Consider the following 16556-nt stretch of genomic DNA (forward strand, 5'->3'; position numbering starts at 1 on the left):
TATTCATTTATGTATTGTCTGTGGATGTTTTTCACTATAATGACACTATTGAGTAACTGTGATTGAGACCATGTATCCTGTAAAGCCAAAAATATTTGCTATTTGGCCCTTTTCAGGAAGAGGGTTGATTCAGGAGGTTTGAGATATTTAAATCCTACAGGTTTCGAAGAAAAGCTTGGCCCTTGATCAGCTCCTAGGAAGTACTCATAAGCCCTTGGAATATTCTGCCTGGAAAGAATGTCTTCATTATCTGGGACCTTGGGCTATGCCTGATAGTTTATGCTAACTGTGTGTTCTTAGGTCACAAAGTTTTAGCTTGGCCTCTGGGGAGACCTAGAAAACAACTTACAATAAATTTCCATATATATATATCCCCAAGTAAAGAATCCTAGGATATAAAAATGTGTTGGGATTTCTTTTTCTGTTTGTTTGTATTTTGAGTTGGAGTCTCACTCCATCACTCAGGCTGGAGTGTGGTGGCACACTCACAGTCACTCCAGAGTCGACGTGCTGGGCTCTGGTGATCCTTCCCCCTCAGCCTTCCAAGTAGTAAAAACTACAGGTGCACACTACTACGCACAGCTAATTTTTTGATTTTATTGTAGAGATGAGGTCTCACCAAGCTTCCCGGGCTGGTCTTGAACTCGCGGGCTCAGGCAATCCACTCGCCTTGGTCTCCCAAAATGCTTGGATTACAGGCTGAGCCACCGAGCCCAACTGGATTTCTTATCCTGTGTTCAAGAAGCAGGGGTCTCCAATAAAATCCATTATCAGAACATGCAATTAACAACAACAACAAATCATTTAGGTAGTATGGTGCTGTACATCAGAAATATAGCCAGTGAATGTAATGAGAGAATTTTAAATTCATTCAGGGAAAACTTAAATATGGTAAAGTAATGTTAATAGTGTTTTAGCCTAAAGGAATAACTGCAAAGTCATTTAATAGGAAAGACACTTCAGGAGTGAAAATGTCCTGTTAAAATAAGTGAGAATCAACTTTTATGCCTTACTGGTGTGGCAAGAAAATCTGACTGACTCTAGAAATCTGTACTAGTGTTAAATTACACAGAAAACATTCCAAAAAAGGAGACAGGGACGTATTACTCAAGCATTATCCTCTTATCTCAGATCGATCGTGAGTTTGGAACAAAAAATTTCTAAACTGTACATAATTTTCATAATTTTATATTTTATATTTGCAAAATGAAGGATACAGCAGAAGAATTTTAGCTAGTAATAAACAAATCTTTAGAATTTGGGGGAAGTTATATATCATATTTCTATTTAATTAAATAACTTAGTTTAAAAATACAGATCATTGGCCTGTACTCTGAGGCAGGCACTAGTCTAGGTGGTAATGTGAGAATGTGGAAAAACATAATTAAAACCCTGACTTCATGGTGCTTCATTTCCAGTGTAGAAGAAAAATAAAAGGAAGTACATAAACAAATAAATCATATTAATACAGAGAAATATTATGGGCTAAATTACATCTTTCCAAAATTCCTGTGTTGAAATCCAACCCCCTCCTTGGAATATGATTATTTATAGATTAGGTCTTTAAGAGATACTTAAGTTAAAATGAAGTCCTTAAAGTGTCCTTTAAACCTATGCTACTGGTGTCCTTATAAGACAAGGAAATTAAGACACAGACACACAAAGAAAGAAGACCATGTAAAGACATAGGGAGAAGACGATCATCTGCAGGCCTCAGAAGAAACCAACTCTGACAATACCATGACTTCCAGGCTCTACAACTGTGGAAAATGCATTTCTGTTGTTTGAGCTGTGCAGTCTGTGGTACTTCATCAGCACAACCCCATCTGCCACAGGGACACAGCTATACAGATAGGTTAGAGAATCTCAGGAAGACCTGTCTGAAGAGAAAACATTTTGACTGAACAAATCATACCAAAACCCAGGTAGCCATGTTCCTGGCAGAGGAGACGGAGTTGCAAAAGCCTCAGAGAATGCAAATGAGGCCAACGAGGCTGAAGGAAGTGAGAAAGCAGGAGCACAACATGAGGTGACTTTGGAGAGGTCATCCTTAAATCTGGTTGCATGATTTTTGAGATCTATAAAACATAAGGACAATATGCCAAGGCCTAGAATTGCATTTCTATTCCCTTCTCACTTTTGGAATCCATAAAAACAAAGCTTTGGGGCTGCCAAAGTCAGAATTGAAGCCAACACTTAACTGAGGGCTGAGGACCTACACTTTACTCTCAAAATGTGAACTATATAAAAACCACACTGAGAATTTGACAGGTTTCATCATCCGAATAATTTATCTGTTGTCCATTGCAACTTGATTACCTTTGAAGGAGATAGAAAATAGAGTACCATACGGAAGAGAAAAAGAATAAAAATTGATTCAGGGAAATACAGAAACACAGTGATATAAACACTGAATTCGATGCTGAAAGATGTTTCCAAAATTGCTTTGATAAACTCAAATAATATAAGAGAGTTAATGGTTAAAAAAAGAAAAAAATATGACATAAAAAATGCCCTCCTATCACCCCAGCTTCCCCATAGACAGAGTTAGACATACTGTGAAGATACAACCTAATTGAGTGCTTAAGAACACTTTCAGCTTTAGAAAATATTTCTCAGAACAGGCATATCAAACCTCTTGAGATTTCAGAAGAAATCAAATTTGTGGTGAAATTATTTATAAACTATATCAAGGGTAAAAATATGCAACAGATATTCCTCCTCTTCCTTGCCTGTTTCTGAAACTTATGACAAATATCACCAAACACTCCTGACCCTCTAATAGCTTACTGAAATTATCTCAATTGGGATGTTCTCAATTGTTCTAAGGAGGGTAATACTATTCAAATTATTTAAATGTGGTTTTCACCTTTACATTTCTGTCCATAGACATCCCCGCTAGTCTGTCTAAGGTCTCTGCTACCTAAATGGGGGACAGAGAGAGGATTAACAGCTTGTCACAGCAAGAAAATAAAGAGGGGGAAAAAAAGATAATCCACTTTTCTCAGCAATATGACAATAGGCTTGGAAGTTCACCTTTGTTAGAGGAAAAAAAATGTCATAAATTCCTTTATCTGCTATTTTGAAATGAGATTGCAGGCTTAATGGTCTTCATAAAGGAGCTTTATTTTAGAGAGATAGATGTTGACCAAATAGCAAGCAGAAGGTGGTGATAAGGTTTCAGTCCTGATACTCAGGCATATGACATATACTTCTTCACTGCCAAAATCCCCAAAACGGGCACTATGTTAAAAAGTTTGATAAAAATTTAGAGTTCTAGAAGTCAATTGTCTTATAGACTATCCCTAAGCAAACCTAGAAAGGGCTATCTTTGACAAAGACCAGGCCTCCTTTGGTTCCCCTGTGGCATGGTGTACAGAAACCCAGAGGTTCCCATGTGTCATGTGAAGATAGTGAGTTAGAGTCTATGGATGTGCCCTAGGGAGTTTCCTATAGCAAAACAGAGGGAAATCCCAAGGCAAAATCTAAGAAACTATTAATAGCAGATTGGGTTATGGAGGTGACTGTGCCTCAGCTGGGAAATACCTGAGAAGTGACTTGACACAGAGTTAGGTCTAGCTGTCATCAGTCAAGTAGTAATCCAGACTAGTTACACCTGGCAGAGATCAGAAAGATCCCAGAAGATGCCATAAAAACATAAAATCCTTTCTGCCCTTCATCACCAAAAGGGCACATATTATAAATACCCCAACATGACCAACTAGAAAAGGAATGGGGGAAAGGGTAGAACTTTAGGACTAAGAATTTTTCTAAAAGTACTTTCATTATTACATTACTCTGAATTACAACCAATGTGGAGTTAAATCTTTGGTTGTCACCCCCCTATGCATATTATTCAGCAATATAGAGTTTCATGAGGAAAATTCCACCAGTTAATTTTGTTTAAAGAAGCTATATTTTATTTCTCTCAGTATAAATAAATTTGTAAACCTACTCAACAAAAAACTATTTAAGTTTGTGGGCCAAGTGTTTTCCCTGGACATTGCTATCATGAATGTTAACAGTGTTTGTCTTTGTGACTCTGTTTTTTTCTAGATATACTTAACCAACTTTTCTCTACGACTTCAGATTGACACATTTCCTCTGTAAAATGTCAGTTCAGACAGATTATATCAGATCCTGTCAGTTGGAAGACGTAATTCTTTTTCAGGGCATGTTTTCCTAATATCCATGGTGTTGATTAACAGTTTTTAATTTGAAGACTAATCTACTTCTTTATTCTCAAAACTCTTCAGAGAAGATGGAGTGAGGAGAGCAAATGATATTCCCAAATCTACAGCAAACACAAAAATCAGTATATTAAGTTATTTTAGCTCAGTCTAATTATATTTATTTACAAAGTATCCTACAAATTGCACTTTTGGTAATAAGTATTAAAATACATATAGACTAATTATGGATTCATTAAAGTACTTTAAACAAGTCTCTTTCCCTGAGATTCTAAATTTACAAACGTTTCTCTCCCCTCCTCCCTCCTCTTCCCTTCCTGGCACAATATTTTCTCACTATTTTTCTAATTGAATTTCCTGGTTTCATCTTGTAGGCATAAAAATCCTCCCATAATAGCCAGGGTTCACTTTGACTTCTATTTCTTTTATCTCTGATTTCAAAAGAAGTTTTTCATGAAGAGGAAAAACAACCACATGTACTATTATGTAGAGCTGTGCATTCCTATCATTCTGAAAATAAGTAGCATAATTTAATATTATGAAAACATATGCTCTGTTCAGATATTTATGGTCTCTCTGAGCAGTGCCATTTTTACCAATGCATTTCATATTAGTATTCCTAGGGGGCTAAAAAGGGTAAAACCAAAAATCTTCATTTCTTCCAAGCAATGACCTCTTTTGAAGCTATACTGCAAATGCCTGAACGGATAAAGAAACTCAAGATGAAAAGCAACAAACACAGAAGTGCCTTCAAAAGCTTTATTTCACATGTTTTCCATTATAAAAAGGATGCTGTGCTACCATTTCATTTATTATTTTACATACCTAACATAATTTGCAATTCTGTGCTTAGATATTATAGCTATCTTATTAAGTTGTTTTAATCATACAAATACCAGAATTAATTTAGGTTTATTGACAAAATTTTGTTTAAAAACGAGCAGTTTTCAAGAATGAGTTAGTTTAACCAATTACAGTTTTCAAGAAAGAGTTACTTTAACCAATTACAGTAGTGTGTAATATCTTGATCATTCAATTTGATAAAGTGAAAAGAAAAAACAGGCCGAGATCCTGGGTTGTGGACTATAGCAACTACAATCTCTGTCTCAGCCTTTCCATGATCTTTGTTCTCTGTCTTTCTGTGCCCCCATATCTAAATGTCCTTTTCCTTAAATGAGCACCCGTCATACTGGATTTAGGACTCACCCTAATCCAGCATTATTTTATCATAATTTCATCTGCAAAGACTTTGTTTCCAAATAAATTCACATTTTGAGTCCTCAGGCAGACATGAATTTTGGAGGGACACTATTCAACCTAGTACATAGATATATAGGAGGTGGTCCTGGCATAGGACTTGCATCAGGTAAAATTAAATAAGTTATCATTTGAGTGATGTTACTAAAATAAGTCCCCCAAAAAGAATAGATGACAAACTGTCATTATGTTACTTTTATTTAGGTAACCATACATTTGTATTACTGGGTGAAAGAGGGAAGCGTCTTATATTTGTCTAGTAGCCATGAAGGATACATTTAGAATAGAAACATTTGAAGCTGGTTGCTCTACTTGCACACACGAGTGAAATTCATTCACTTGCTTTATTAAATGCATTTTTGAGTGCTTACCTTTACTAGTCACTATTCTAGGCACTGAATCTCCAGCAGTGGGGTAAGCAAAGTCTCTGACATAGATACGAACATATCTGCACTGGCATGCAGTGTTAAGAGATGAGAAGTAAATACAGAGTGATGAAAGGTGTCCTGCTAGCTGAGATGACATTTGATCAGAGACCTGAACATAGTGAGAGATGGTCAGTCGTGTATATATTTGGGAGGAGTAGTCCAGGTAGAGAACAGATTGCATTGGAATGGCCTGAGCATCAGAAGACAATAAAGCTTAAAGAACAGATTTGGAAATAGTATGATCTGATTGCATTTTTAAATATCACTGTGGCTGCTATATAGAAAATAGACTGTTGAGAGAGCAATACGCAATGAAGAGTGAACAGATATGAGCTTACGTTGGTCCAGTGAGAGGTGTTGGTGATTTGGTCAAAGGTAGTAAGAGTAGAAATGGTGAGAAGTGACTGGTTCAAGATATATTTTGTATTTGGAACCACAGGATTTACTGAGAAATTTATTGTGAGATATGAGGGGAAAAGAAATATTGTGGAAGAATCCTTAGAGTTTTAGGCCTGAGCAACCAGAACAATGGAAATTACATAAATAATATGGAAAAGCTACAGGTAAAGCAGATTTGAGAGGAAAATCAAAGAATTATGTTTTGATATATCAAATAGATGTCAAGTTAAATGGTTGAATATAGTAGTCCAGAGCTCAAGTTGGAGCCAGAGGTAGAAATTCATAACTTTTCAGCCTATGTATAACATTTAAAGCAATTAGCCTGTATTATGAGGTTTGAAGTTTCCAAATTTATAAATATAGTAAATACATATAATCTGTTCTCATTCAGTTATCAAATATTTCTAAAGTGTTGACTGTAATCTAGGCACTGTGTTAGATCCTAAAAATACAGCAGTGAAAGTATACATTCAAATATAAATACATAGCATTAAATAATTTCTAGGTTTTCCATTAAATATTGCTTCAAATATTACAGTAGTCATAAATTGTTTGTATCACTCAACTTGGCAAATAAATATGCCATCTGATTCTTTTATATTAATTTAGTTTTCTTAATTAGTTGACAACCACTTTGAAAGCAAAAGCTGTGTTACTTTAAAATATATGAACATATTATACATGATACTTGTCACAATTCTGGAAACATTAAGTATCCAAAGAATATTTATTAATTGAGAATATTATCAAATTCTGGTCCCTAACTCTATTTTTTTTTTTTTTGAGTTGGTGTTTCACTCCATCACCCAGACTGGAGTGCAGTGGCACGCTCCCAGCCACCACAGTCTCGACCTGCTGGGCTCCGGCGATATTTCCGCCTCAGCCTTCCAAGTAGCTGGAACTACAGGCGCGCTACCTTGCCTGGCTAGTTTTTGATTTATTGTAGAGACAAGGCCCCGCCAAGTTGCCCAGGTGGCTCACATCCTGGGGCTCAGACAATCCACTCGCCTTGGCCTCCCAAAGCTCTGGGATTACAGGCTGAGCCACCCACCAAACCTGGCCCCTAACTCTAATTTTAAAAGGCTATAGTGGATTTACTTTCTTCACTTCCAATAGTGCCAAGTTATTTTTCTTTATTTTATTCACATACATATATTTCCTTCAATTTGCAGTCAAATTCTACTGCAACTGAAAGAGCAATTGCCAGGCTAGCAATACACGCTATTCTAAAGAAAAAGATAGACATGCTAAAAGCCATATACTTAAAGCATGATTTTTGGATAATGGCTATTCATTTTTTAAAAATTTTTATGGTCCTTTTCACTCTTCAGGATTTTTTATATTATGAATGTAAATTTCTAGAAAGTGTCTGATATCTGAAGAAAAACTAAATCTGTTTTTTCCTAAATTCTAATATATTAATATATAATATGTATTATATAAATATATTTTTGCATATAATATATGCATGATAAACTTGAATGCAATTGGTTTTCTACATATGTACATGACTCATTACTTTTGGTTTAACCAAATATTTTTATTTATATATGTATGTATTATGAAATATATTTATAAGGTTAAATGCTTTTGTCACAGGTTATTGCTCTAATATAAATTCCAATTGTCTTCTTAAATGTTTTCAAATAATTTTGAAAATACTCTACTAAAACAATATTGTTTCATGCTTCAATGTTAAAACAAATCATACACTATGTTTCCTGCAGCTGTTATGCAAGTCTTTAAAGATGCAAGATAAAATGTTGCTGAAGTCGAGTCACTAAAAAATGCCTTAGAAGAAAATCATTCTAAGGATACGTTGTGTTCAGGTGATAATAAAAGTAAGTTACGTCATGAAGGAACTATTAGAAGTGAGCAAAAAATGAAGGAATCCAAAATATCTGCAAAGAAACCAATAAATAATTCAAAGAAAAAAATGGGCAAGATGGAACATGGACGCAAAGCAGTGGACATTTCAAATTCTCCATTGAAACCTTCAAAAAATGATCCTGTGGTTTCCACTGAACCCAAGAAGAATTCTGCTGGCTCAAAACTGAAAACAGTAAGTCAAACCAAAAGAAAGAAAAGGTCTGATAGCTCGCCCAGTAGTAGCAGTGATGGCGAAGAAGGATTACATGAAGAGGAGTATTTTGATGATAGCACAGAAGAAAGGTTTTACAAACAGTCTTCCATGTCCGAGGAAAGTGATAGTGGTGATGACTTCTTCATTGGGAAAGTCAGACAGACACGAGAGAAGAATAGTAGTTGTCATTCTCCTGTTAAGGAACAAAAACCTCTCCAAAAAGTGTTACCCAAAGAAGATACACATGAAATTCATTGGGATATAAGAAGTGACAAAAATAAGGAAAGTACAGATGCCAGGAAGTTAGAGTCACTGTTGTTTCACACTTTATCTGGATCTGAAGGCTCTAGACGGTAAGGTTATTTTTCTGTTATGAAATAATTATTAGCTATATTTTAAAGATAAGAAATATCTACATGTTCTTACAATGAGGGAAGAGACTGTAATTCTAGTTTGTATGGCTCATCCTGTTTTTAGACTTGGTCCCTCCAAGTTGATAGTGGGATAATATATACAAATATACATATGGCGTTGCCACATTAGTCTAGCTTCATCAGGAAATCAGACGTTGTAGCCAAATAATGTGCCTATCTAATTTAAGTTTTATTCCTTCAGTTTTTCAAGTTTTGAGTTAGTTTTTGATGACCCATGTTTGAAAACATTTTATATATCTCTCTTTATAAACAAAATTTTCTGAAAAGTATATGGGTTTTTTTGATTTCTGTTTTGATAGCACAGGACCATTCTTGTAAACTTCAGTCATTTTACTGTCTACTCCCATTTCAGTATATGAGGGGAGATCCAAAAAAACCTGGAATTTATTTATTAAAAATTGTGTATCTATTCTTACATGTTTAAACTTCAGCCACCTTCAAAGTGCTCTCCATTTGATGCACTACGCCTATTGAGACAATTTTTCCACTGCTCAAACAGTTTTTGAACATGTCAGTTTTGATGCCTTATAGTTTTTCTGCTGTTTTTTGTTTTGCCTCTTCCACTTCAACAGAACATTTCCCTTTGAGGACTTTTTTCATCATGGAAACAACAACAAAAAAAAGTCGTTGGGGCAAGAGCTGTTGAATAGGAAGGGTGGGCACGGGGGTCACGCCATTTCTAGTCAAAAACTGCTGAGCACTCAGCATGGTGTGAGCAGGAGCGCTCATAAGTCACCCATCACAGAGTGGGCAAATGCGTTGGAAGATCTCCACAAAAAATTCACGGAAGCCAAACACAGCCTCTCACAACAATGCTAGCTGATACGCTGATGCTGATGGGTTTCTAAAACACCTAGTGGAGAAAGCCTTTACTACAAGGGGCCTGCCCTCCAAAAGATGATTCTGTTTTTTGTGGGGTCTCCCCTGGTATAAGGCTGCTTACCTTAAAACTGGGTTTTTCCAGAATACCTTATATTTGGTGATGTTGCTGTCTCCATCCCTGCTAGTAACCACCACTTTTTATAGCTGTTCTGTTACAAATCATTAAGTTTAACTTCGTTTATAATTCTAATCTGATAGAGGTTATCTTCACAGTTTAGAACGAAGATTATGGTTAGTTAATTTCTTCAGTAACAGCTGTTTTCTTCACTAAACAGTTTTTGTAAATTTTTGTAAAGCAGGAATATTATTTAATGGAATAGAAAAATGGGGTGTAGAAATTTTCCAAACATGTAAGAGTATAAAAAAGACATAAAAACATCTTTGGAGCCTTAAAAATAATTAAAATATTTACTTATAGCTTCCAAATCTACCTCAAAAAGCTATATTTTTCCTCTGCATTTGAAAATAACACACTACTATCCCTTCCCTTTCCCATTAAATATAGATCTTAATTTTTGTTGTACAAGACTTATTCTTCTATGGGAAAACTTTAGGAATTCTCTATCTAGATAGTCACCAAGAGTAGAGGCAAGATAACCAAGATAGGATATTTTTCTGTTGCAAGCAAGGATATTTTTCAGTTGCAAGTCTCTGTAAGGCTGATGAGAGAAAAAGAATCTTATGTGTCTATAGTGATATTGGAGTCTAACAACTCTTGATGCAGCTAAAACCTATAGTTTTCCTAATTTTATTGATTGCTGGTGGGATGAAAGAGTATGATATGCCTTGAATGAGTTTTATCATCAATTTTAATATGTTATCTTCTTAAGATCAGAGGATTTATTTATCTTTTAAAAATCATAGCCGGGCTCAGTGGCTCAGCCTGTAATCCCATGCCTTTGGGAGGCTGAGGTGAGTGGATTGCCTGAGCCCGCAGGTTCGAGACCCGCCTGGGCAGCGAGACCTCATTTCTACAATAAATCAAAAAATCAGCCAGGCATGGTAGCGCATGCCTGTAATTCTGGCTACTTGGAAGGCTGGGGCGGAAAGATCGCTGGAGCCCAGCAGGTCGAGGCTGTGGTGGCCGGAAGCGGCCACTGCACTCCAGTCTGGGTGGCAGAGTGAGACTCCAACTCAAAAAAACAAAAAAAAAATCATAATACTGTTTTTCTTCTTTTAGAGATTACAAAGAACAGGCTCCAAAGAGCAAAACCCTTGGTATGTATTAAGGCTACTTAACCCTCATTTGCAATTAAACTGTGTTTTACCAAAGTAGAAGGATGAAAAATTATGGTTATTTGATATTGCCTGAATGAATTATGTGCCCACAGAAATGGAAACAGAGCATCTTGCAATTATCAATATTAGTTTTTATTGTTTTCCTATGTCCTGCCAATGGGAAAGATTTAGACAAAGTTTATTAGTAAAAAATATATCTATTTAACTTATGTTGAATTAAATCAATACTTTTTTAAGTAGACAATTATACTTTAATCACTTAATGCCATGCCATTAAACATTCAGTCACAAGTTTTTTACTCTCTGAGTTGAGAATGAAATTAGAGTACTTTCAGATTAATTTATAAGAAATCAAAGTTTACTCTGCTTGTGAGAGTTGAATTCTCACACAGTACCAGACTTTCTCTGGCTTAACATAATTAAAGCTTATTTTTCTTATTCACATCACAGTCTATCGAAAATCAGCGGAAAGTCTCTGTTCCACAGTCATTCAAGGACCAGGCTTCTTCCATCTTTTGGTCCCTTCCTCCTCCAGATTCTAAATACTCTCCATTTGCCAATAGAGGAAAAAGGAGTACATGGAGAATTTTGCAGGAGGTTTTCATGAGCCTCTCCTGAAAGTGGCAGAAATCAGTTCTGCTCACATGTCCAGTATTCAGTCACATGACCCTTACCACAAAGAAGCTGGGAAATGCCATCTAGCTGTATGTCTAGAAGAAAATAGGAAGTGGAATTTCTTGAGCACATTCACTTTTTCTGCCACTGACCATCCTTTCTATCACCAGATGCCAATTTCATGTTTCTTCCTACATATAGAGCAGCATACTTACCTCATTCTCAAGAAAACCACCCCAAAGTTGCATCTAGTCACTACATCTAGCTCAGAGACTGGAATCACTGGGTGATGATACGGTGTTTTCTATCAGATGTCATGAATGGGACTCCTCAAAGTCAGGTGACGTTTGTACTAAAAGGAAATACATATCATGGTGTACCAACATATACCAAGGTAACCACATTTAAAACTCTCGGTCAGTTCAGGGAAAAATGGAAGGCACACAATAGGTCCCCTACCTGAAATTCTGCTAAGCAAAGATTCTGAAGGCTCTGAGAAGAATTTCCTTAATGGCTTTTGGGGTCCCCGGCTGCCTTCTTGGGAGGGTCTTTGTTTCTTGGCCATATCTGAAGTGAGTATTTAATATACCTTCCAAGTCACTGGTACAAAATAAGGTCCTGGAGTTTGTTGAAGTCTAATATCAGAGGTTTTTTTCTAGCCTAGACTTTTGATTTCTTTCACTATATTCTTCCTCAAAAACTTAGTGGATTTTTGACCTTTTTGTTTCTGTTAGTCTGTTCATGGCCTAGTGACCACACTGAAATTTCTTTCCTGGTTCTCAAACTTTGCCTTATTTATGTTTGATTGTTTTTTGTTTTGTTTTTTTCATATCCCCACTGTCATTCAATGTCTGCTGCATTAAGACTGACCAGGTTTGGATGAGAAGGTCATGCCTTATTCTTATCTCTGCTCAGGACTAAGTCTCTGTGGGCCTGTATTTCTTAAAACCATTCTCAGTGTTACATCTTACTGCTTGGGAGGCAAAAGTTTTTCTAAACCTTAGGTTCTCTAATATCTAGACTCTTTCTTCTGTCAGTTCCTTTTTTTTTTCTCCCCTGGTACATTGTCAAGGACAGTCAACACTATACTAGTTTATTCTTTCCAACCATTTACCCTTGTACTGCAAACTCCAAAGGTATGTGGCCTGCTTCCCAAGTTATCACTGGCAACAGTTTTACCTATTTCTTTCTTTTTTTTTTTTGAAATATATATCATCTTTTATTTTATTTATTTATTTTTTATATAGTCAATATTTTTATTGATTATAAAATAATCAATTTTTGATTATTTTATATTTGATATTATGGGGTACAGTTAAGGGTTAGGTATACAAATATGCTTCGTTCAGGAACCCTTGTTGATAAGAGGTGTCTCCCCGTCCCCATACAGTTATGTAGTACTGTTAATCGCACCCCCCCCATAGTTTCCCACCACTGTCAGTCATTTTCTTATAGTATTACATTGGATGTTCAAGGTCCACTATATGACTGAGAACATGTGATACTCAGATCTTTGTTTCTTTGAGAGATTACTCAGTATTATAGATTCTAGTTCCATCCAGGTTGCTGCAAAATTCATGGTTTTGTTCTTTTTTATGGCTGCATAGTATTCCATCGTGTATATATACCGCATTTTAAAAAATCCAGTCCTCTTTTTATGGACAGCATGATTGCTTCCAGGTTCTTGCTATTGTGAACAATGCTGTGATAAACATACGTGTGCAGGTATCTTTTTGATAGAGTGATTTGTGTTCTTCAGGGTATATTCCCAGTAGGGGGATTGCAGGGTCATATGGGAGGTTGATATTTAGAACTTTTAAGAATCACCACACTGCTTTCCACAGAGGTTGCACTAGTTTGTACTCCCACCAACAATGTAGAAGAGTTCCCTTTTTGCCACACCCTTTTCAGCAGCTGTTATTTTTTGAGTTATTGATAATTGCCATTCTGACTGGAGTTAGGTGGTATCTCAGTGTGGTTTTGATTTCATCTCCCTGATGATTAGTGAGGTTGAACATTTCTTCATGTGTCCTGTTGGCTGCTCGGATGTCTTCCTTTGAGAAGTGTCTGTTCATATCTTTTGCCCATTTTATAATAGGGTTGTTTGTTTTTTTCTGTAGCACTTTGGTTGCTCACCCCTCAGTCCTAGGTATTCATTTCCTTACCATCTACCACCAAACAACTGAGCCAGTGACAAATTTTTGTGTTCTTAAAATGACTGTACCATACTTCAGAGTACCAATTTCAGTATTATTCTTAGTAGACCACCTACTGTAACAAGTATTTACCAAATCTCAGTGATTTATTGCTCATCCATCAATCTCTCTGCTCATTGCCCCATTCCATCATTGTGTCTCTGCCTCCTGTATATCCTTTGAATTATTTTCATTCATCGGTGCTAGAAGATCAAATATGAGATGTTTATGGTCCAGGCCTTTTACTCACATTTCATTGGCCTCACCTAACTGCAGTAAGAATGGAAAATATATTCTGGTTTTATACCTAGAAGGAAAATAATACAGGGTTTGACAAAAAACATAGCAAACACACCTCATTTACAATATATTTGCAAGCATCAGGTAACTATAAATACAAGGCACTTCCACCTTTCTCTCAATGAGAAGAGCCAAGTAAAAAGGTTTTTGTGTTTTTTCTTTTGCTTAGTTTTTATATTTAAAATATCAGTTTATTTACACATATAATTACACATATAATTATATAACATATAAAATAATACATTCATTTAGAAATATTGTTTATTTAAATCTTATTTTTCTTGAGACAGTTTTATTTAATCTTTTCACCATAAGAGTTACTCTTTGAATAATCTAACAGATTCCTAGAGTATATGTTATTTGTACAAGATGTAGGATATTTTTATTTCTGTCTACATGGTGTTTTAGAAATGTTATCCCAAACTGTATACTTGATGTAAAACATTATGGCATGTGCGTTTTAAAGAGGTCTTCAAAAGACTTTTGACAATTATATCTAACTTACAATGGAGAAATTTTACACCCCAAGCACTGATTAACAAATCTGTTATTTTTTTCTTTCTGATTCCATCAGTTAAGTTTTATAAACATCCAAAATATGCATCGACTCATGTCTTTTCATGCTAGTATATCTTGCTCAAACAATACTTGAACAGTATATGTTCAAAATCATAAAAAGTGCCTCATAATATAAGATCCTGTAGGAACTGGAATACAGTTTGTCACCCTCATATCTGGAGGATAACATAACTAAAAAATAACTTTGTTTTATACTTTTTTAGTAGACATTAAATTACCTTGCAACAACAACTTTTGGTTCAATAACAGAAGAGAGTGGAACCAACTTATAGCCCCTTAAAACATAAATCAATCCCATCAGCATTGTCAGACTCGGTGTCTTAGCACGAATTTTTTGTCTACATCTTCTTCATACACAGATACCGTGCTATTGATGTTCCTTTGAAAATACAAGATGCTGGGTTTTCAGACCTTTTACGTTAGCTGTACTGAAGTTTCTTTCTTTTTGTCATTGTTAATAAGGCAGCACAGCACATACTATGAGGTACTTGATAAACATTTACTTGCAAGGGTTAGAAAGTATGTGTAGCAAAATTGACTGCTCATGTGTAGATTTTTAATTCCAAATTATTGTCTGTTGGACTTCAATTTTAAATTGTAAGGTACTGCATTTAAGAAAATAAAATTTAATTTTTAAGCACTGGTTTGCAGAAGATGAAATCTATTTCTCCTGTATGCTCTTTGGGTATATAGCTAGTTTAAAGTAATTTTGTTTTCTCTTTCTAGGTTTTCCACAGAGTGGACCTCAGATCAAGAATCAGTTTAGTAAGAAGCCACAAAGAGGATTTGAAAATACAAAACAGCAATTGCAGCTACCTCTTGGTCCTTCATGGGAAGCAAGCAAAAAGCAAAAAAAACAACAATCTAAAATTGCTGTGTTGCAGGGGGAAAAGATTACATTTGCTGATTGATTAGTGCCTCTTTTTGTGAACTTTTCCATTAAAAAATTATTATTATTTTTAATTAGCCTGTTATTTAAACTTGAATGAGTCTATTGGGGAAGAGAATTACAGAATGCTTTTTAAATTTTTTTTATTTTTTAAGTAATTTCAAGTTACGTTTACATTTTTTACAAATAAAATTTGTAGTTAAATTGATTTTTAATAATATTCCCCATACTGTTTCCTCTATAAACGAATTTTGGTATCATAATGATCTCAGATTTTCTCATGCGTGTTTATCATAATGTATATTTCACTGATTCAGCTATTTTTTTGTCTTGAAAATATTGGCAGTGCGGAGAACTGTCAGGGGAAGGGGGGGTGGGACTGGCAGTTGAGGGAAACTGCTGGGGGGGCATACCTCATCAACAAGGGTACCTCCATGATCAATGTTTAAATCCTACCTAGCCGGGCTTGGTGGCTCAGCCTGTAATCCCGCGCCTTTGGGAGGCTGAGGTGAGTGGATTGCCTGAGCCCGTGGGTTCGAGACCTGCCTGGGCAGTGAGACCTCATCTCTACAATAAAATCAAAAAATCAGCCGGGTGTGGTAGGGCATGCCTGTAATTCAGCTACTTGGAAGACTGAGGTGGAAGGATCGCCGGAACCCAGCAAGTCGAGGCTGCGGTGGCCGGGATTGGCCACTGCACTCCAGTCTGGGCAAAAGAGTGAGACTCCAACTCAAAATAAAATAAAATAAAAATAAATCCTACCTAACCCTGAATTGTACTCCACATCTTTATAATAAATAAATAAATTTTAAAAAATGATAGTGGAAAAAGAAGAAATCATATTTATTTAAAATAGATCAGATCACCTCTCACCTTTATTAAAAATTATTCTTATTATCAAAACTAAAAATAGTAACTTTTATTATGGATGTACAGACAAGTTATGCAAGTAAATATTAATTTTATCATAGTTTTAATTACTTGTGATCATGCACAGAAATTTTTGACTATTCTTAAATAGTTTTCCAGGACAATTTTTGATTTCTTTGATTTCCTTTTTTTTTTT

General features: G+C 35.6%; 1 protein-coding gene across 1 annotated transcript; it reads left to right on the plus strand.

The window, feature by feature from the left end:
* Positions 1-813: 813 nt before the first annotated feature.
* LOC103269426 (serum response factor-binding protein 1-like) lies at positions 814-15512 on the plus strand. Its single transcript, XM_008067011.1, is given in 5 exon segments — positions 814-891; positions 7447-7526; positions 8000-8710; positions 10854-10891; positions 15328-15512. Coding segments are annotated over 5 exon segments (1092 nt in total).
* The last annotated feature ends 1044 nt before the right edge of the window (positions 15513-16556 follow it).

Source organism: Carlito syrichta, unplaced genomic scaffold, assembly GCF_000164805.1.
Source record: "Carlito syrichta isolate Samal-C Ts95f unplaced genomic scaffold, Tarsius_syrichta-2.0.1 Scaffold309261, whole genome shotgun sequence".
Lineage (NCBI taxonomy): Eukaryota > Metazoa > Chordata > Mammalia > Primates > Tarsiidae > Carlito > Carlito syrichta.